Source organism: Nannobrachium achirus (assembly GCF_963921795.1).
Source record: "Nannobrachium achirus genome assembly, chromosome: 9".
Taxonomy (NCBI): domain Eukaryota; kingdom Metazoa; phylum Chordata; class Actinopteri; order Myctophiformes; family Myctophidae; genus Nannobrachium; species Nannobrachium achirus.
In genome coordinates this window covers 14,283,493-14,304,899 of record NC_137818.1, presented here as the reverse complement: position 1 = coordinate 14,304,899, position 21,407 = coordinate 14,283,493, and the positions used below count along the sequence as shown (strand labels likewise).

The 21,407-nt window shown below is 42.9% G+C and overlaps 1 protein-coding gene across 2 annotated transcripts in view; it reads left to right on the top strand.

The window, feature by feature from the left end:
- znf512b (zinc finger protein 512B) overlaps positions 1–21,407 on the top strand; it is a 123,958-nt gene that overhangs the window by 11,701 nt on the left and 90,850 nt on the right. For both annotated transcript variants that reach the window (XM_080734242.1, XM_080734241.1), the window contains exon 2: positions 1,026–1,184. In XM_080734242.1, coding sequence (XP_080590368.1) covers positions 1,028–1,184 — 157 coding nt within the window. In that variant the 5' untranslated portion in view covers positions 1,026–1,027. The remainder of the gene's footprint in view (positions 1–1,025; positions 1,185–21,407) is intronic.

Sequence of the window (21,407 nt, the reverse complement as noted above, 5' to 3'; positions counted from 1 at the left end):
AATGACATGAGAGTGAGGAACTAGCCAGCACACACTGAATGTCCTTTTCACATGGTTTATTTACCTCTCACAGACAGACAACATACTGTACGTACAGTATGCGTTTCAACCCACAGGTCTTCCTCAGTGTTGTCAACACTTCACATCACTGAGGCTGGCTACTTCCTCTCTTTCATGTTTTATTAGAAAACGTTGCGTAACAGAATGAATTATGATGTCTCTTAGAATTCAAGAGGCACTCACACTATAACATAAAATAAAAATACCTGTATCAAACCTGTATGTTTGATCTTCTACGAGAAGTTATCTTATTTAATGAATGCTCGTTAACATATATTTGTATTTAGTAATTTTTGATAAGCGTATAGTATATAGACACTTGTTTGAAGTTCCAGACATAATTTTTTTATTTTAAATCTTTTGGTCCAAAATGGCTCGTTTGACACCTGGTCTAAGTGGTCTAAAATCCAGTTTTATCAGTGGTTCTCAGTTTACAGTTTAGGCATTTAGCAGATGCTTTTAATCCAAAGCGTCTTACAATAAGCAGGTAATACATCACTATAATAAGCAAGATAATATGTCAGTACATCAACAACAATATAACAAATGCATAGGAATATCAATCTAGAAAAACAATAACATAGGGTAGACCATGCACCTAATCAGTAATTTTCTAAACCCTAAAAAAATATGGTCAATGAGTGTTTAGGTGGAGTCTGAAGAGGTGCGTCTTCAGACTCAGCTAGGGAGTGAGTCTGTAGTTCTATGTGCGACAGGGAGTTTATTCCACAATTTGGGGGCCAGGAGGGCAAATTGTCTAGGACGAGTGGAGTGAATGTCTTGGTCATATATGGAGCGTGACAGTCAAAAATGTGATGTCACAACAGCTATAGACATTGAGGAGTTACAGACTGACTGACTGACTGACTGACTGACTGACTGACTGACTGACTGACTGACTGACTTAACTACTTTTTCCACCACTGCCCCTCTGTTGATTCTCTGTGGCTCTCCTCTCCTCCCAGGCATGGAGAGCCAGAGCGGCCCCCGGCCGGGGAAGCTGTCCTCGTCGTCGGGTCTGCCAAGAGGCCGGCCCCCCAAACACGGACACCCTCAGCAGGAGGTCTCCAGAACCGTCCCGGTCCCCGAGAACAACAACAACAGCAGCAGCAACAACAAATATGGTGAGTAGCACTAAAACACCAAACCAAAACACCAAACCCAAACACCAAACCAAAGCACCAAACCAACGAACATTTTAAGAAGAAAACCAACATGTGTTTTTTCTTTTTTCTTTTTTTTCTTTTTTACTGCTGGTGATAATTTAGTTTTTAATGTATTCATGTATTTATTTTGTCTGGCTCGCCGGCCAAATGGTCATCAGTGTGGCTAGCCACTCAGAAGTTCCATGGCTGCTTCTCAGCTGTTTGTGTGCCATTAACATACCATACAACTGGCACAGCCTCCGGAGATTTCCTGAACAGCGTTGCCATGTCTGCTTATTATAAGAGACGACGACTCTTTGGGCTTGTTTTTTCTGTTAGTCGCTTTGTAAATATTGGCTGTTGCGGGTTGCGCAACAGCCAATATTGGGGGGGGGGGGGGGGGGTTGTTCCTAAAGTGTGGTTTCGTGTTTAGGCTTGTTTCCTAAATGCTGTTTAAACCATTGATTGATTGATTGAAGACTGATTGATTGAAGAAGTTTGCATAGGAAAAGGTACAGTTTCATGACGGTACAGTTCACTGGTACAAGGTCTACTAAAAGGAGATCCAAGGAAAGACTAAGCTTATTTCCATAGGAAACCATTGAAGTATCTCAGATAACATTGAATGACAGACGGATAGAACACAGTACTATGCAGTAGATATAGTCAGGAAAAAAAGCCGGGAAAATAATATATATTTGTCCACCAACATCCATGAATACCAGAAGAGTCGCTGGAAAGAAACTTGCCTGGGCTGATGGTTTATGCCTTTTGATTGATTGATTGATTGATTGATTGAGGTATTTATTAGAAGTTTTGGATAGGAAAAGTTTCATGACAGTACAGTTCACTGATACAATGTCAACTAAAAGGAAACTCGGGTAAGGCAAGGCTTATTTGTTATTTTCCATTGAGATCCTTAATATCCTATACCTCTGTAAACTATGCCTAAACGGTCGGTTAAACCTAACCTTATTCCTAACCTTAACCTCAGTAAAACGGTGCCAAAACCTAACCCTATTCCTAAATTTAACCTCAGAAAGATATGTTTAATCCTAAAGTTATTTCTAACCTTATTCTCAGTAAAACAAATACAGGAATAAAAATCTCAGCGAGTTTCTATCCGGCGACTCTACCGGTTACCGCATCCACTGGTTTAAAGTGCTCGCGTGGCCTTGAAAAGCCGCTTCTTTTGAGCTTGTTCTCATAGACCTGCTGGTTGCAGTTGCTTATTGCTCTCGCAAAGAAATCTGGCAACAGTGTTCCTCAACACCGGCTGACACTTTTCCTGCAGCTCTCCTTCAACCACAGAAGTTTGGCAATGTGTTTTTTCCTCCGACCGTCTCACAGTGTTTGAACCAAACAAACAAATGATGCCGGGTGCTGACATGAGTGAAAACACAAGCCATCTGGTTGGAGGTGCGCTGGAAAGCCAGAGACAGAGAGAGAGCAGAGAGAGATATGAGAGAGAGAGCAATATGGTGGAATTACGCTTAAAGCCAGAGGTTGAAAAAGTAGGCTACTCACATTTTGTACTTAAGTGAAAGTATCAATACTGCACTGTAGATGTACTCCGTTACAAGTAAATGTCCAGAATTCAAAATGTACTTGAGTAAAAGTACGAAAGTATTGGCATCAAAATGTACTTAAAATTCCAAAAGTAAAAGTACAAAATGTTAGAAAATGGCAGATCTACAAGCTCACAAGGCGTTGTGAGCTTGTAGATCGGCTATTTTCAAATAGCCAAGGTATAACATAGGGCCAAAGTGGTTTATGTATGTTTTATAATTTATTATTTATATTATATTATATTATATTATATTATATTATATTATATTATATTATATTACATTATATTATATTTATTTATGATAATTTATGTCTACAAAGTAACTAAGGTTTTCAAATAAATGTAGTGGAGTAAAAGTACAATATTTGGATCAGAGATGTAGTGTAGAGTAGAAGTAAAAGTATTGGAAATTGGAATTATTCAAGTTAAGTACAAATAACTAAAAGATGTACAGTACTTAAGTACAGTACTTGAGTCAATCTACTTAGTTACTTTACAACACTGCTTCAATCCAATAACCTGCAGATCATCATGAGTTTGTTAATGGAGTCAGGCAGACTTTTGGAACACGGCTGGGGCTGTGGCTAATATGACCCAGTTGTTGTTTTTAGTTTGTTGCTACAAAATAACCCTCTTGAGTTTGCATGCACGACACGGCAGGGCCGTACTAGACCGAGAAGATGCTTCAGTTTGTTTTCTTTCCATGTAAATATTCAGCCCTCTGGGTTGGCTGGAAATTTGTGTTTAGGAGTGTGTCTGTGTGTGTGTGTGTGCGTGCGTGCGTATGTGCATGAACGCACGTCCTTGCCCGCTTGCCTCTCATTAGTTGTGACTAGGGCGCGGACAGAAAGCGAGAGCTTATTTTGCATGACAGATTTGACAATGCAAGGAAGCACAGACTAGGTTTTTTCTTCTTGATGAAGTGCTTTCATTTCTGTGCCGCTCGTACGGTTTGCGGTCCTCTGGAATAATAATGGTTGGCTCCGTGGCAGAGGTTCACAACAGATCGTTTCAATGCCAACATGTACTGCAGGGGTCTTCAACAGGGGGTCCGGGACCCCTAGGGGGTCCTCAGAGTTACAACAGGGGGGGCCCCAAATCTTTGTGTGATAGGATAATTGTTTTAAATGAACCCTCACATCCCTATTCTGAGGAGAACTTTAGCCAAAAAATAGCTGATCTACAACTGCGAGACTTTGAGGACTTGAAGATCAGCTATTTTCGGCAAATAGGTTTGGTGTAGAGGTAAAAAAGAGCCGACCAAGTACAGAGTGAAAGGTCAAGTTTACTTAGTATCGACAATTTAAGTAGTTAAATGTCTGAACAAAACACATTAACACGAATCCAACATGAACTGATGACAGTGCTGTCAAACAAGTCTATGAATCTATCTATGAAAGTATGAAATCGATGAAAATCTGCAACACAACTTTATACAATATGTAGTGGGGGTCCCTGCTGTATCTCTCTCTCAACTAAGGGGTCCTTGGCCTGAAAATGTTGAAGACCCCTGTCTTAAATCATGGTACAGTGGACAGTGAAAAACAAAATGAAATTCCTCCTCCACAACTCCTATTTTCTAGTGTTAGAGCCCTGAGACCGGCAAGTCTGGGTTCAATCACCGGCAGAGTCACAGCAAAGACTATAAAAATGGTACCCAGAGCTGCTTAGTTGGCACTGGCAAGGGTCAGATTGAGGGTAAGTCCCTGCACCATAATAGCATGGTCATGTCCAGGGGGTGTACTTGTATCTCATGGCTGGGGGCTGTACTTGTACTCCAATTGGCCTCTCGCTACAGAAACAGTAGATAGGCTTACCCAGGGGTCTCTTCAACAGGGGTGCCGGGACCTCTAGGGGGTCCTCAGAGTTACTACAGGGGGTCCTCCAAATCTTCCAATCCTTTTTATATGAACAACTTGAACCCTAGTGTCCATATTCTGAGAACTGTAGCCAAAAATAGCAGATCTACAAGCTCACAACGCCTCGCTTGTAGATCGGCTATTTTCGGCAAATTAAGAGGTTTGGTGTAGGGGGGGAAAAGAGCAGACTAAGTACAGAGTGAAATATCAAGTTTATTAGGTAATGACGGCTCAAGTGGTTAAATATCTGAAAACACAAATTGACATGAATCCAAAATGCTGTCAAACGATGAAACTGTATGGAATCTATGAAAAGGTAGTTGGGGTCCCTGCTTCATCTCTCTCTCAACTAAGGGGTCCTTGGCCTGAAAACTATTGGTTCCCCCAGGCTACTTACTTGTCGCTCAAGAAGGCATGCAAAAGTAGCGAAAATAGCTGCTCAACTAGAACAGTGTTTCTCGAATGGGGGTACGTGTATCTCTAGGGGTACGCGCAGGTACTGCAGGGGGTACTTGATAAAAACTAGAAAATTTGAATACTGTTATGGTTAATGACAGAGTGTGTGAACCTGCTCATCTGTACATTTCTAAACCAAATTACATTAATCACTTGACTAGTACAACATTTATTGAATAGAAAGCAATCTCTATTTGCCATTATGCTGTTTTATTTTAAACGTATTGGCATTGGAACTGGACTTTTGATGTCAATTTTGCTGTAGTCAGGGGAAGAGGGTACTTGGCTTCGGAAATCAGTGTAAGGGGGTACTGCAGCCAAAACAGATTGAGAACCACTGAACTAGAACGATGCAAGTGTGGTTGCCGTGACGTGAGTCACACTTGCAAATTGAATTTCATTTACTTACCATTTGAAATTTTCCCCCATTCTAGTCAATGGGCATAATATGGAGATCTCTGTGTCAGTCCTTTGTCGCTTTTATGCCCATATATGGAAATCCCCAATGTCATCAATAATAAGCCCATATTTTGGATTGCCCATATATGGACATACTGTGTCAGTCTCATGTGGTCTATGATGTCAGACATCATACCTAACGCATCTCTTAGCGGTATGCAAGGAATCGATTCCCGATGAAGCCGGTCGATTTTAACCTGACTCTGCCAGATGGTGGCAGTAGTGCATATACTGCATATACCGCTCTACTTTTACCATCTGGGATTGCTCGGGCAGACCCGATGTAAGGGGCGGGCCATTTTTTCAAGTTCTTTAGCAGGTGATTGGATGGGGCCGTCTGTCTATCACAGTCTGGGAGTGCCAACTCCAACCACTCATATTGGCCTGTCTGCATGACGTTACACCCGGAATCCGCCTACTGGGTTTCCACGTGGTCTGCAGTCAGACTCTATTGGCTCAGAGCCGCTCAGAGCCCGCCCGTAGCTGCCGCTGATTCGTCCAGACTGGGACTTAACGAGTGATATCAACTCTCCCCGAGCGGTCTTGGATGGTAAAGTAGGGCGGTACCAGGTATTGACACTAAGGCTTGCCCACCTGCCCCCGGCAGGTAAATAAAACGTCAGGGCAGGTGAAGTTTGCTTTCAGGTTGCCCGACGGGGCAAGTGCTCATTTGAGAGGGGACACTATAAACACAACACCAGATATCTGTCTAAACACCTGAACGTGGCCAGTGCGCTGTGTCTTCTGGTCTGTGGAATGCAAAATAAGAGCACTATTTACCTATAATGTGCTGTTTTTACTGTTGCTACATTTAAAAAATAACAAGTGTGAACCAATAGACATATTCAATCATAGCTAAAGTATTTGGTATTTGGATTCGGAGGTATTGAGGTATGACATTTTATTGCACAGCCCCAGAAAGTAAAGAAATAAGTGTTAAATTGAGCGGTAATTAAAATCGTACCTATCATTTTATAATGGACAATTTACTTTTCGGGCAAGTGGGCATTACCTTCGGGCAAGTAGAACATGACCTGTACTTGCCCGATGGGCAAGTGCCTCTGAGACCTTAGTGTCAACCCCTGGGTACACACTGCTGCAACCATCTGGCAGAGTCAGGTTAGGTCGATATGACATATGGCCCAAGTGCATGCCACCAAAACTGTGGGAGAAGCAAAAAGAAGGTTGGAAGAAAGATGGATGGATGGAATAAAGTCGGACAAGTACTCTGGTTGACCACACTAACAAGCTCACAACGTAAGCCACACGTTGTACTATTTGTAGATGTGCTATTTTAGCACATTTCTGAAAGTGAAACTGGTTACGTCTGTCTGTGGGTAACGTTTTTTCTTTTGGACATGCTGTATGAGGTTTTCACTCGAGAAAGACAATATGCCTGACAAGTTATGCCTGATTTTTTTAGTACACGTCTAAGTAAGTCAGGCCTGCCTCCTCCTCATGTGTACCGCTTCATTTGAACGACGGGCAGATTTTAGTCTTGGCAGCCCCCGAGTCTGATGTTTTATAGATTTCCCCAACGTTATTACTCAATAAACACATGTTTATGAATCAATCAGGCCTAATGAGAGTGCTAAGTTGATGGCGCGCTGCTCCACCCCTCGTTGTGTGGACACGGACGGAGTGCCAGGGCGGAGGGGAGACGGACGAACGCTGGAGGTGGAGAGAGGATCACAACTCGAGAGAGAGAGAGAGAGAGAGAGAGAGAGAGAGAGAGAGAGAGAGAGAGAGAGAGAGAGAGAGAGAGAGAGAGAGAGAGAGAGAGAGAGAGAGAGAGAGAGAGAGAGAGAGAGAGAGAGAGAGAGAGAGAGGACACAGAAACACTTGGCCCGGGTTCACTAATGAGTAATGGCAATGATATTCCACTTCCAGCACGGCCCCTGTGTGTGTGCGTGTGTGCGTGCACGGGTGTATGTGTACGTATGTGCGTGTGTGTGCACGGGTGTATGTGTACGTATGTGCGTGTGTGCAGGGGCGTCACAAGGGGGGGGAGTGGGACTGAGTTACTAGGGCCCAAAAGTATTTTATACTTTAGCTATTGAAAAATAGCAGATCTACAAGCTCGCAGCGCGGCACACTTTTAGATTTGCTATTTTCGTGTGCAAATCTTTGAATATATGTACAACTTTTGCTTCTGGGGGGTCCCTGGAACGAAATATTTTGAGATGGGGGTCCTTCACATGAAAATGCTTCAGCACCACTGACATAGAAACATAGGTTTTTCAAAAAACCTTAGAAGGATTTGAAATTTTCAAAGACTTGGTACTCACGCCACACTGTGAGCTTGTATATCTGCTATTTTTCAAGAGTTAAAGCACCAAAAAAAAAACGTTTTCCCAGACCCAGTCTAAATGAGTTAAACCTCCTCCCCCTATGAAGAACATTCATGGGGGGCCCGCAGTGAATCCTTGTACCCAGGGCCCTGTGTGTGCGTGCCTGCGAGACGTGTGTGCGCGTTGAGATCATGCTGCTGTACCAACGCAGCTGGTGGCTGGGAACAGGCCTTTATGGGGCTTATAATTGGCTACGTTAGACATTACATTGTCCGCCTTGCTGAGCTATCGATTTCTTTTTCTGGATCTCTTGCTCTCTCATGGATCGCTGGACTCCCCTTCGACAAAATACAGCAAAGCGTAAAGATCCGTTATCTACAGACAGTTTGCTATCTCAAGCCTCTCTGGATCAGGGCACACAAAATAAGCGGCAACTTGTAGATCTGCCATTTTTCAAGAAAAAATAGCAGATTTTGTGCAAGTCTTTTTGACCCGATTCGATACATTTCTTCTAAATCCTTCTAAGGTTTTTGAAAAACACATGTTTCTACATCAGTGGTTCGCAAACCTTTTCATGTCAAGGACCCCTAGAATCAAAATATTATGTATCAGCAAACATAAGCAAATATTTGAGTTACAAATTTTGTGTGGCTGCTCCGGTCAACTGCCTGATCAACAATTTAACTAGGGGGTTCCCTGCCGGTCAACTTTGGTCAACTTTTATATAAAAAGTATTTTCTTAGATTTTTTTTTCCAGAAAAAACTCCCCTGGACTATAAGGAAAACGCTGATTTTGCTGGCAGGAGCTGGATTATTTATGTGTTTACTCTGGCAGTGAATGAGTATGGTCCGGGTTCGTCTCCCGTGGAGGGGAGATAAATGTTCGAGTGAAAAAAAAACACTCATGGCCATTGTAATGCCCATTACAATGTGCTGATAACAAGTGATAATATAGTCCAATTGATGTTAAAGCAGGGTATGCTGTAGGAGGGGCTTGTGATCATAGGCTTGTGATGATTCTTCTTTGTGTGCTTTATTTTCGGCAAGCTCAACACCTTGCCGAAACACCCGTACAAGGGCCAAAAAAAGTGTCATTTTCGCAGCATAGAAACCAATGGCTTCCCACCGTCCATATTTTTTACAGTCCATGATCTATCCTCCCCCTTTCCCCTTTCCCCCCTTCCCACCTCCAACGGAACCAAATTTGGCTCAGTTTGTACGTGCACTGAGTTATGGGTGCATTTGGCTCTGTTTAGTACTCTCCGGAATAAATTAACACGGAGGATGTTGTTGTGTACTCTCTCTAGCCTGCCAAACGATGATGTGAAATAGATGACAAAGAGGACTCTCCCGGTGAGCCCAACTGACAAATCTACAAGAGTTACGGTCTTTACCTCCCCCGGATACAAACAACTCAATCTATGCCTCTTCGTATCGATGCTGGCTTTGGGGTGTTTGTTTGTTCATGACTTTTGGAGGCTGCGGCGGTTTGGTGAAAGATAGCAGGGTATGAACCGAGAAGCACCAGGTACAGATAGTGCTGTCACAATTATTACATAATCGTCTAATCGCAATTATTTGACATAATCGCAGTTATTTTGTGATAATCGTCATAATCGTTTACATGTTGAAAGATGTTCAAACATTTAAAAAATAGTGGAAATAGCAAATCTACAAGCTCACAACGCGTCGCATTGCGACGTGTTGTGAGCTTGTAGAACGGCTATTTCCACTACAATGATCTTTTTAAAGTGTAAAGTTGTGAAATATGTCCTTCATTTCCTTGTATATTTAGGTTATGTGTCATATGTGTCATCCGGTGGAATATTTTTCATTTTGCCCTAGAAATGTATTTTAATCGTGTGGTGGGGGCTCAAACCGCGTCCACTAAGTAGAGTAAGCTTTCAACTGTCCACTGATACCTTTGGTTTGGTGAGGGGTGAAACAGTTTTTGTTATTTTCGGACCAGACGACGTGTCTTTCCGGATTTGCCAAGGATTTGGGAGGTAGAGGAACATAACGCTATGGACCAGAGCTACTCCCATGGCAGCCATGTTTGTTTACATTTGAAGAAAACACTATAGCCTATATCTTTTGAATATCTGAACGGATTTCCAAGCGGATTTTTTTTTTTGTTTGAAAGCTGTGAATGGCGTGCACAGTCTGAAGCTCATGTCACAGTGTAATCTGCCCCTCGACCCCCAACAACAGCTGATCAGTACAGTAATTAGTCTAAGTACAGTCAATTTATTTGATTGGCTTATAATTGCGCATTCCCACAATGACATCATAAAAATATTAACTCATATTTTAAGATATAGTGACAGTACCAATTTAGGTGACAGTACCCCTTTAAGGAAAGTGCGAGTACTTTTTCCACCACTGGAGGAGGGGGTACTATGATGAGGAGGAGAAGAGAACAAAAGAGGAACAGAACAGAGCAGGCTAATATGGAGATGGAGAGAGATGGTTCTGTGTAGACACACAGAGCTGAGAGAAGCAGAGAGAGAGAGAGATAGTGTGGGAAAGACAGGCACTGGAAGGGGAGGATAGCGGGGTGGGGGTGGGCGGCTGGCTAGTGGCTGCTGAGAGAGAGAGAGATGCAGGGTCAGCAGATGGGAGACCGTGGTTGGCCGGAGATGAAGGGTCCACCACACAGTCAGGACTTTAAAGTCTGACGTCGTCGGGGGAATAAACACATGCATAGCACTACTGCACACACACACACGCACGTACACGCACACACGCGCGCACACACACACACACACACACACACACACACACACACACACACACACACACACACACACACACACACACACACACACACACACACACGTGCATGCCTTAAACATATACAAATACACAGCTAGCCAACGCGGGTTCACACGCTAGCTACCGCGTTTAACACGGTAACACGCTACAGTACCGCTTCATTAACTCATTCCCCGCCTCCCCCGATAGTCCCGAGAAAATCCCAATGTCGTTCCCCGCCAGGCCCGATAGTCCCGAGAATTTGCTTTTATATAATGTAATGTTTAATTACATTCTTCCACAGCCCGTCACAAAGTCTGAGCCTTTTATCTTAAAGGGAACCTAAAATATCACACATCAAAGTAAGTGTGTTTGAAAAAAATACTGTAACAATGTATAAATTGCAATACAAATGTATAAATCTCCCCATAACCCACAGTGAACTGGCAAAAGACGCATTTGAGCTCAAAAGGCTGGCTGCCGGAAAAAAAAAGAGAAGAAAAAAAAGTGTGAGAACAGCTGTGTGTGTGTGTGTGTGTGTGTGTGTGTGTGTGTGTGTGTGTGTGTGTGTGTGTGTGTGTGTGTGTGTGTGTGTGTGTGTGTGTGTGTGTGTGTGTGTGTGTGTGCTTCCCTCCAGGACCACTATATCTCTGTTTCAGTGGTCCCTGTTGGACCCCCTGATGGTGTTCAGTCCCATAAAAAAACAGTGCTATCAGTGAGATCTGCCTCTCTCTCTCTCTCTCTCTCTCAAGACACAAAACACACAATTATCGCCAATTCGCCATATAAATGCTTCTAAAACGTACCTGATAATGATGATGGTTGATTTGAATCCACACCCTGGGTTATAATCCATATATCCAGGCTATAATATTAGTTTTGTAATGGTATTTAGTCCACAAACTTTAGTCCACAAACAAGCCATGATCGCCTTTGCAAAGGTGGGGGTCCCTGGTCGCCTTTCTAACGGAACCAATAAGGGGTCCGCGGGTCCAACGCTTCGCCGACCTCCCAGAGCAGTGCGGAGTTACATAACATTGTAAAATCAATCAATAAGCCGATCATTTGTTACATAAAGTTCACATGATCCAGTTGCAGGGACAAGTGGTCCCTGTCGATGGGGTCTCACAAAGGGGGTCCCCTGGTCTCCAGCCAACACTTAGGGAACCAGGTGGGCGTGGGGGTCCCTGGCCCACGCTCCACCAAAACAAGCATCAACTACAGCCAACAAGCGATCGATCAACTACAGCCTCGCCTCGTTAGCAAACTGCGTCTGCCCTGCTCTTGCCAGGGCAGTGCAGAGGATTTTTTAGGGGCAGGGGGAGACATTTTCTAACATGTGCTAGAATGGGAAAATAGCAGATCTACAAGCTCTACAAGCTCTCAAAGTGTCGCAGAGCGACGTGTTGAGAGATTGCTGATCACCTTGTTGAACAAATGTCATAGCAATCCATTCTAGAGGTGTATTCTAGAAGTGTTATTGCGACCGTCAGGGAGCAGTTTACTATGAAAACCTCCACCGGCCGTCCGTCGGTCGGTCACACGTCACACGTCACACCTTTGCCCTGCTCATATCTCCGCATCAGTATATAGGGCTTGTTTGTTTATTGTATGACATCACGCCACATCATCAGCTGTGGACTCTGTGATGTCATCGTATCGCATCAGTATATAGGGCTTGTTTGTTTATTGTATGACATCACGCCACATCATCAGCTGTGGACTCTGTGATGTCATCGTATCTCCATATATGGCCATCTCCGTATATGGAGATATAAGTCGTCCATGCCCAAGTATGGGCTGGTGAGGTCAGACTTTGTGTGATGCGTAGGTTATCTCCATATATGGAGATTCAACATTCCAGGTGTAACTATGGCTACCCGTATGACGTGAGAGGTGGAGGTTGTGATATTTGTGGAGATAAGCGACCAACGGTCGCTTATCTCCCGATTAGGGAGTCTTACTGGTTGTAAAGACTCATGCCCCCTTTGATGTCAATGTGTGTGTGTGCACCTGTAGGCCTACAGAGCGCAACTAGCATTTACACACAGAAACAGAGAGACAGCGCCCCCAAGTGACTTGTAGCAGACTTGTAGAATACTGTAGCAGTAATAGTATATCAATGTGAACTTGCTGTTTTTGGTCAGACATAGCATATAAAAATATTTTTCTCTGCATTTTTCTAAACAGAAAATTCTAAAAATAATTCCTATTACATAATTACATTAGTACACTTATCTGATAAGTGCCTGACGCCATAAATACAAATATCAACTGAGTTATTCGCTCGAAAAGCCATCAATCACAAAAAGGTCAATATCTCCAGTTCTTTCAATTATAGCTGGATTTTGGTCAAAAATGGCTATTTTGAGATGGCTGCAACTATAGAAAAAAAAGCTTTTTATTTATTTATTTTATTTTTCGGTGAGACTAGAGTTTGTCCTGTTTCATTTGAGGTTCTGTATGACATTGTCGAAAAAATACAGAATTTAGGAAAAATGTCAATATAAAAAAAATATATACATTTTTGTATTAAACAAAATGGCAGGAGAGCCATACAGTCAATGTTAAAATGGCGGCCAATGTGTTAAGACGCAGCGCCTCTGCAATATAACTCCCTGCCTTTCACATGGGGTGCTAGTAGAGTAAGTATAGACAGACCCCTTGGGGGTCCCCAGAGCTACTTTGAGAACAGCTGTCCTATGAGCTGGCAGGGAGGAGGGAGATGCTGCTGACACACATCCGTATACTTCATGAAATTACTGAAAAATAATTGAATTTGTTTCTGGGATCAATTCACCTTTTATTTGCCGAGCTGCATATCCGGTACCACTTAAACCCTCTATAATTGGTAAAAGGTACTTACAATATACGTACTTGAAACAGTCTTTTTTTAACTCTCTATCAAATGTATTTTCCAAAAAATAGACAATCTACAAGCTCACAACGCGTCGTGTTGCGACACGTTGTGCGCTTGTAAATCTGCTATTTTTTGGCAAATGTTCTGCCCCGGGATAATGGATGTTAGGGATATTTTGTTTATCGCGATAATATCGTAAATCGTGATTTCTTTGGTCACAATAATCGTGATATGACATTTTCATATCGTCCCATCCCTAGTCCCGACCCACTGTTTGGGAAACAGTAGGTATAAGAGTCTATAATCTGGGAACCGGATGGTTCCAATCCCCCGGCTTCTCCTCTGGCTTTGTGATGACGATGTGCCTGTGAGCAAGACACTGAACCCCTAACTCCTGCTCCCTTGGAAGGTTGCCTGATCTGCCCTCTTCAGCGTGTGAGTGACTGGGTGAAATGTAACACTCATTGGGAAGCTGCTTCAGATAAAAAGGCCCGCTATAGAAATGCAAACTATTATAGAAATGCAGACCATAGTGCTTCTGTCTATGGTTAACACCCTTTTAGAGAGCGAGAGGGAGGGAGGGAGTGTGCATGAGAGAGGGAGACCACATCCTTTCCTGGTAGTTGTCTGGCGTGGCAGGGTGACAACAACGCGACCACACTGCTCATTCTTTATGAAGACTTTTATGCCACACACACAAGCCTCGTCCAAACGGCCGTTTGTTTCTGTGTGTAAAGCTGGTTACACACTGCACTGCGTTTCTTCATTGCGTTTTGGAAATCCGAAATCCTCGAAAGCATTTTTCAGGCCAAGGAGAGACAGACGAGAGAGAGCGCAAGGGACCCAGTGGTGAGAGTTGCGAAAATCGGAAAAGAATCTACCCTGGTCCGAAAAGAAACACGAAACGGGCGGCAGTGTGCAAACCTGATTGACCTGACGTGAGGTTGATTTTTTTATTTACGCGCTCCGAAATTTACTCCGATATTCGCCCCGAAAAACGCAGCATTGTGCAACGACCTTAAGAAAGCAAAGCACTGAGGAGGAATTCCAAGGAAACCAAACCACCACCACCTCCACCACCGGGCTCGACAATGGACTCGACGGAAGAAAAGAAAGAGAGAGAAAGCAGTACTTTACACTCACAATATAATGCCTTCTCCCGAACACAGAGAGCCTTCCCTGGGGGAACACTCGGATAACCACTTGAAAAGTTGATAAAGATAACTGGGCTAGGAGGATAATGAGGCCAAACCAACCAGGCACTGATTCAAAAAGCATTGTCAGACCAGCAGCCTTTTAGCGCCACATGACATCCTACCTAACAGTTGGAGGAAGACACAGTGTGTGTGTGTGTGTGTGTGTGTGTGTGTGTGTGTGTGTGTGTGTGTGTGTGTGTGTGTGTGTGTGTGTGTGTGTGTGTGTGTGTGTGTGTGCGTGCGTGCTAGAGATTGTGTGTGTGTGCGTGCGTGCTAGAGATGGGACGATATGAAAAGTCATATCACGATTATTGTGACAAAAGAAATCGGGATTTACGATATTATCATGATAATCAAAATCCATTATCATGGGATAAGGCGACACGTTGTGAGCTTGTAGATCGGCTATTTTTTGGCAAAGACATTTGATAGAGAGTGAAAAAAAAGACTTTATCAAGTACGTATACAGTATTATAAGTACCTTTTACCAATAAGGATTTAAGTGGTACCGGATATGCAGCTCTGCAAATAAAAGGTGAATTGATCCCAGTGCATGACGGAGGACGATATCACGATAAATTAAATCTCCACGATACGATTATCGTGAGTGTTTTTTATCACGATAAACAATAATATCGCGTATCGTCCCATCCCTAGTGTGTGCGTGTGTGTGTGTGTGTGTGTGAACAGGCACAGAAAACGAGCACTGTAAAGTCCGCCACGGGGATCTTTGGATAGTTAGTTATGCTTTTGTTTCCCCCAAAACCGCATACCAGTACACACAACACAACCCCTGCGGGATAGACAAGCTAGCTTTGGGCTCATCATGGTGATTAGCATTGTAGCATTCTTTCTCTCTCATCCTCCTTGGCTATAAAAAGCTCCAGACATTCGCTGATGAGTAACAAGGGCAAGTAAAGGAGTCTTTTTTGAGAGAGAGAGAGAGAGAGAGAGAGAGAGAGAGAGAGAGAGAAAGAGAGAGAGAGAGAGAGAGAGAGAGAAGCAGGCTTATCGCGCAGAGAGGTGAATTCTTACGAGGTTCTTAGGACCGGATTGACAGCTGAGTGTTCTGCCCAGTGCTGATCTTGCAAGAGAAACAAGCGTCCAGGTCTATGAAAACAAGGCCAAAGGAAGTTTTACCACTTTATGTCAGCTATTTGAAACGGCAGATCTACAAACTCACGATGCATCGCATTGCACTGCGTTGTACGCTTATAGATCCTGATTTTCAAGAAATTACATTTGGAAAAATCTACGCTACGGAAACTGAAAGGACATGCCCAAAATAGGGACACGTAATTGCTGATACCGGTTTATTCCTGGAAAGTTAGTTTAATAGAAAACATTGTTCTTGCGTCAATAAAAAATAAACTAATAATCATGGGCACGTTTTCAAACCATCCTCAGTCCCACACTCAGTGAGTGCTGACAGAAATGGCAGCATCCCATACTGAGCATTATAAGTGAGGATCCATAGAGACCATGGTGAAACTAGGAAATCATGTGAATCTGGGGATGAATAGAAACGGCCTGGCTTCAATAAATCATTGACTTTATTAACAGTTGGCAAAAAGTCCAGAGGTACTATAATGCTGAAAAGATAGCAAAACATCCCGAGGGCTTGTTTCCATTGTGGTCCTTTGTATTCAACGCCTCGCGCTGCGAGGCAGATTGAAAAATCTACGCTACGGAAACTGAAAGGACATGCCCAAATTAGGGACACGTAATTGCTGATACCGGTTTATTAAAAAGACTTTTCCTTGACACTGGGAATTAGACAGGCCACTTCACTGTCCACTTTTAAAAGTCTTTTAAAACCTCATTATAATTTTTTTTGCTTTCACTGATTTTTCGCAATGTTTTGTTCCTTTGTTTGTTTTTAATTCTGTCATTGAATTGCCTTTATATTTCAGGCTTGTTTTTATTGCGACCGTTAGGTCGCAGTTACTACCAAAACCTCCACCGGCTGTCTGTCAGTCAGTCTGTCAGTCTGTCCGTCATGTCACACTTTTCCCCAACTCATATCTCCGCCACCGTTACCCCAATCCATGCCAAACTTTGCACACACACTCCTTGCCTGCCAATCCACAACCTCCACCCCACATTTTTTTCAAACACATTTTTGGACACTGCTCCTACAGATTCTGCCCTAAAATCATGCAAATCGGTACACAGTATGTCTACTCTCATGTCATCAACATGGATCTGTCCCATATAGCGCCACCATCAGGCCGATTTTTTCAAAAACATTTTTGGACACTGCTCCTACAGATTTTGCCCTAAAATCACACAAATCGGTACACAGTATGTCTACACTCATGTCATCAACATGGATCTGTCCCATATAGCGCCACCATCTGGCCAATTTTTTCAAACACATTTTTGGACACTGCTCCTACACATTTTGCCCTAAAATCACGCTGCGACCTGACGGTCGCTTATCTCCCGATTAGGGACTCTTACTGGTGTAGCCTATGTTAAGCACTTTGTAAACCTGTTAAAAAAAAAAGGTTTATTATATTATATGATAAATAATGGTTCACATATCGGCCAGACCTGTACAGTATGTATGGGTCTGGTTCTAACATACACCACTAGAATGGAAGCGTGACTTCAATATGAATTCCTTCATTTATTTGTGCAATAGGGCCTGGAAAAAGTTTCCGTAGCATAATGTTTTTTTGTCTCAAAAATGATTCTTCCACCCATATTGTTCCAAAAAAAAACCTGCCCAGTGGCAGTCAGCGTGACTGACTGACATTTCTCAAAGAGCAAAGGGAAATCCCTTGTCATGCTCAAGATAAATACAGTGTTCTGGACAGTCAGACAAAGCCATCCTTTTAATGGCAAAATACAGTAGGTGCGAGAGAAAAGAACGGCCGCTGGCATAGCGGTTAAGGCGCACAGTTACCACATATTGGGCTCTATTTTTGTCCATGATTTACCCATTAACCCTAAACTAACTTGCCTTTTTTTCTTTTTTCTTTTTACTATTTTGAAAAACATTTTTAAATATTTCTGATAGCTGATCTACAAGTAGCTCTGGTCCAGAGTGTCAGCGGCACAGACTAGACCAGGATTTCTCAGCCCCGACGAGGGCTCAACTCAAAATAAACAAAACTGCTTCGCTACTCGCCTAACCAAAGGTAGTTTTGCGTTGTTGAAAGTCCACTCTCCGTGGTGGGGAAACCAGCCACTGACGCTCTGGACCAGAGCTAATCTACGAGCTGATCTACAAGCTCACAACGTGCCGATGTAGATGTGTCTCTCCCCCTTTTGCCCCCCCCCCCCCCCCCCCCCCCTCTCGATTTTTAAATTTCCAAACAAGATTTCAAACATTTTAATTAACTTCTTATAAACACGAGAACAACATAGCTTCCATTATACAATGCTAATTTTCCAGGAATAGAAAGCCTGCAGTTTCTATTGGCTTTGATTCCCCATCGATGATGTCACTGGTAGGCGGGTTTCTGAACTGCCCACAGCCCTCCTAGGAGACACATGTTCACGAGTGAGTAGACAAAAATTGTATCATTTTATCATGAGCAGGAGTGAGGACCAATCATATGAAGATACGTTGGAAAGCAGCGAAGCCGTCCTAAATAAATCCTGCATCGTGACTTATGAGTGTGCTGCCTTTTTCTTTACCTTTATACTTTTTTTTACCAAGATCAGCATCACCTCACCAATACTGTTGTGATTGTGAGCCCATCTGCGGTTTGTTTGCCTTGCTTTTCCTGGAAAGTTAGTTTGCTGAAATAGAAAACATTGTTCTTGCATCAATGAAAAATAAACTAATAATGTCATGGGTGGGCACGTTTTCAAACCATCCTCAGTCCCACACTCAGTGAGTGTTGACAGAAATGGCAGCATCTCATATTGAGCTTTATAAGTGAGGATCCATAGAGACCATGGTGAAACTAGGAAATCATGTGAATCTGGGGATGAATAGAAACGGCCTGGCTTCAATAAATCATTGACTTTATTAACAGTTTGCAAAAAGTCCAGAGGTACTATAATGCTGAAAGGATAGCAAAACATCCCGAGGGCTTGTTTCCATTGTGGTCCTGTGTATTCAACGCCTCACGCTGCGAGGCATTGTGTGCTTGTACATCGGCTATTTTCGGCTAAGAGGTTTGGTGCTGAGGGGAAAAAGATCAGGCTAAGTACTGAGTGAAAAGTCAAGTTTATTAGATAATGATGGCTCAAGTGGTTAAAACGATACTCTGGAAGTTGCTCAACTACTGGTCAGTAGCGGTATTGCTTTTTTCGGCCGCTTTTCGCTCGGGGTCGCCGCAGACCACCGGAGTGGGGCCGCAGACCACCGCGTCGAGACACATCTGTAGACACATCCTTAGAGGGGTCTCGCGTCCCTCTGCGACCAGGCGTTGGGGAGTAACAGGCTAGACTCCTACACCAGAGTAAACACTGCTGTTGAGGCAAGCTACTTCCTGAAAAGACGTCAAGACGCGCTGTGATTGGCCGTTAGTGTATGATCCGCGCTGTGATTGGCCGGTAGTGTATGATCTGGAGACAACGTATACGGAAGAATGCAGATGACGTAATTTTGTCGCGAAATCCGGTCCCTGGCCAGGATCATAGAAAACATATTTACAGAAGGCTTTAGGGGCTGAAATTCACGGAGTGGGTATTCTAAAACTTTAGCGATTTAATAGTTAGGACAATTTTAAGATTTGTTTTATTGGAAAAGTTACAGATTATAGCTTTAAATATCTGAAAACATAAATTGACATTAATCCAAAACACACTGATGATTGTGCTGTCAAACAATGAAACTATATAGAATCTGAAAAGGTTGTGGGGGTCCCTGCTTCATCTCTTTCTCAACTAAGGGGTCCTTGGCCTGAAAACGTTGAAGACCCCCTGATCTATGACATGTCTATGGACTGGTGTATCTATCACTCCAAATTTGGGCAAGGTTTCAGCATGATCACTGCTCCTTTGACTTTCATTATTTACATTTAAAGTTAAATATTTCAAAAAAGTATGTCGGTATGTAGGTAGGTACTGTAGTACCTCTGTGGCCTAGGCAGTGTGCATATGATGTTTGGCGCTGATCATGGTACAATATTAGATCCAGATAGACAGACACACACACACACACACGGACCCTGTCATAGGCGGCTTTAAAGGACAACTTTGTTTTTTTTACAACAAGGGTTCATATTTTAGATTGTAATTAGAGAAAAGAAAAGATGAATGTTAAAATGTTTTCATTTACTGCTTTCTATTGTTTTAGCGATTTTAGTATTTTGATTTCAGTGGGTGGGGGCATGCGTATAAGTGGCTAAATATGTCTTTTTAGACACAATAAGCCGGCAATTTCTTTGTTACTATTTACACCAGCCCGCATAAGTCTCTTCTGCCCATGAAAGATTGCGGTGCATCTTGGGAATGGGCTTATTGTGTCCTTAAAATACATACAGTATTTAGCCACTTGCATGCAAATCAAAATTGATTAAATCACAAAAATCACGGTAGAAAGAAGTAAATTAAAACATTTTAACACTCATCTTTTCTATGTTCTAATGACTATCTAAAATATGAACCCTTGTAAATAAATAAAGTTGTCCTTTAAAAGGCAAACCACACTGAAAGCTAGTTTCACTATATTCTGTGCCTGTCATAATAATAGGTGAACATTGTTACGACGACGAGTTGTGTGAGCTTTTTAGATGGTCTTATTTTTGGCACAGAGATTCAGCGCAGAGCTGGAAAGAATGGGAGAGGGCCAAGAATAGACCCCTGGGGGACCCCTCCGGTCAAGTGAAGTATATAGTGTAGGTTTGATGTGGTTAAAAACTCTCAGTCCTCTGTGTATAAAGACAGGAAACGGAACAAGTGCAGAAAGGGAGAGAGTACAGGGGTGTTGCACCACATTCTGGGCCCTGGGTACAAGGATTCACTGCGGGCCCCCCATGAATGTTCTTCATAGGGGGAGGGGTTTTAACCCATTTAGACTGGGAACGCATTATTTTGCGCTTTAACTATTGAAAAATAGCAGATATACAAGCTCACAGCGCAGCACCGTATATCTGCTATTTTTGAAAAATCGTGAAAATGTCTTTGAATATTTCAAATCCTTCTAAGGTTTTTTGAAAAAACCCATGTATCTATGTCAGTGGTGCTCAAACCTTTTCATGTGAAGGACCCCCAAAATGACATGTATTTGGCCACGGACCCCCATGTCATTTTGGGGGTCCCTTCACATGAAAAGGTTTGAGCACCACCCTGACATAGATACATGGAGTTCTATTTCCAAAAAACTTAGAAGGATTTGAAATATTCAAAGACATTTTCAGACTTTTTCAAAAATAGCAGATCATCACAGCGCTGCCTGCGCTGTGAGATTGTATATCTGCTATTTTTCAATAGCTAAAGTATAAACTAATTAAGGCCCCTCCACCTTGGGCCCTAGTAACTCCCACTCCCCCCCCCCCATCCCCTTGTGACGCCACCTGGTTGTGGTTTTGTAGTTTGACACTCAGCCCGGTCCGGTCATCAATTGGCTATTTCCAGCTCTTCTGAACCTTTCTGTTCCATTTCCTTGAAAAGGATCAGCTTTGGAGAGCACGATTTCCTCTCGAAAATGTTTTAATACTAGTCTCTCAGTAGGCCTATAGGTCGGATTTCTCTCTCCCTCTCTCTTTCCGTTCGCCACTTGACCTCGTTCGCCTGCCTGTGTAAGAGAAATAATAATACAGAAAAAAAGAATCTGTAATTTGCATGGAAAATA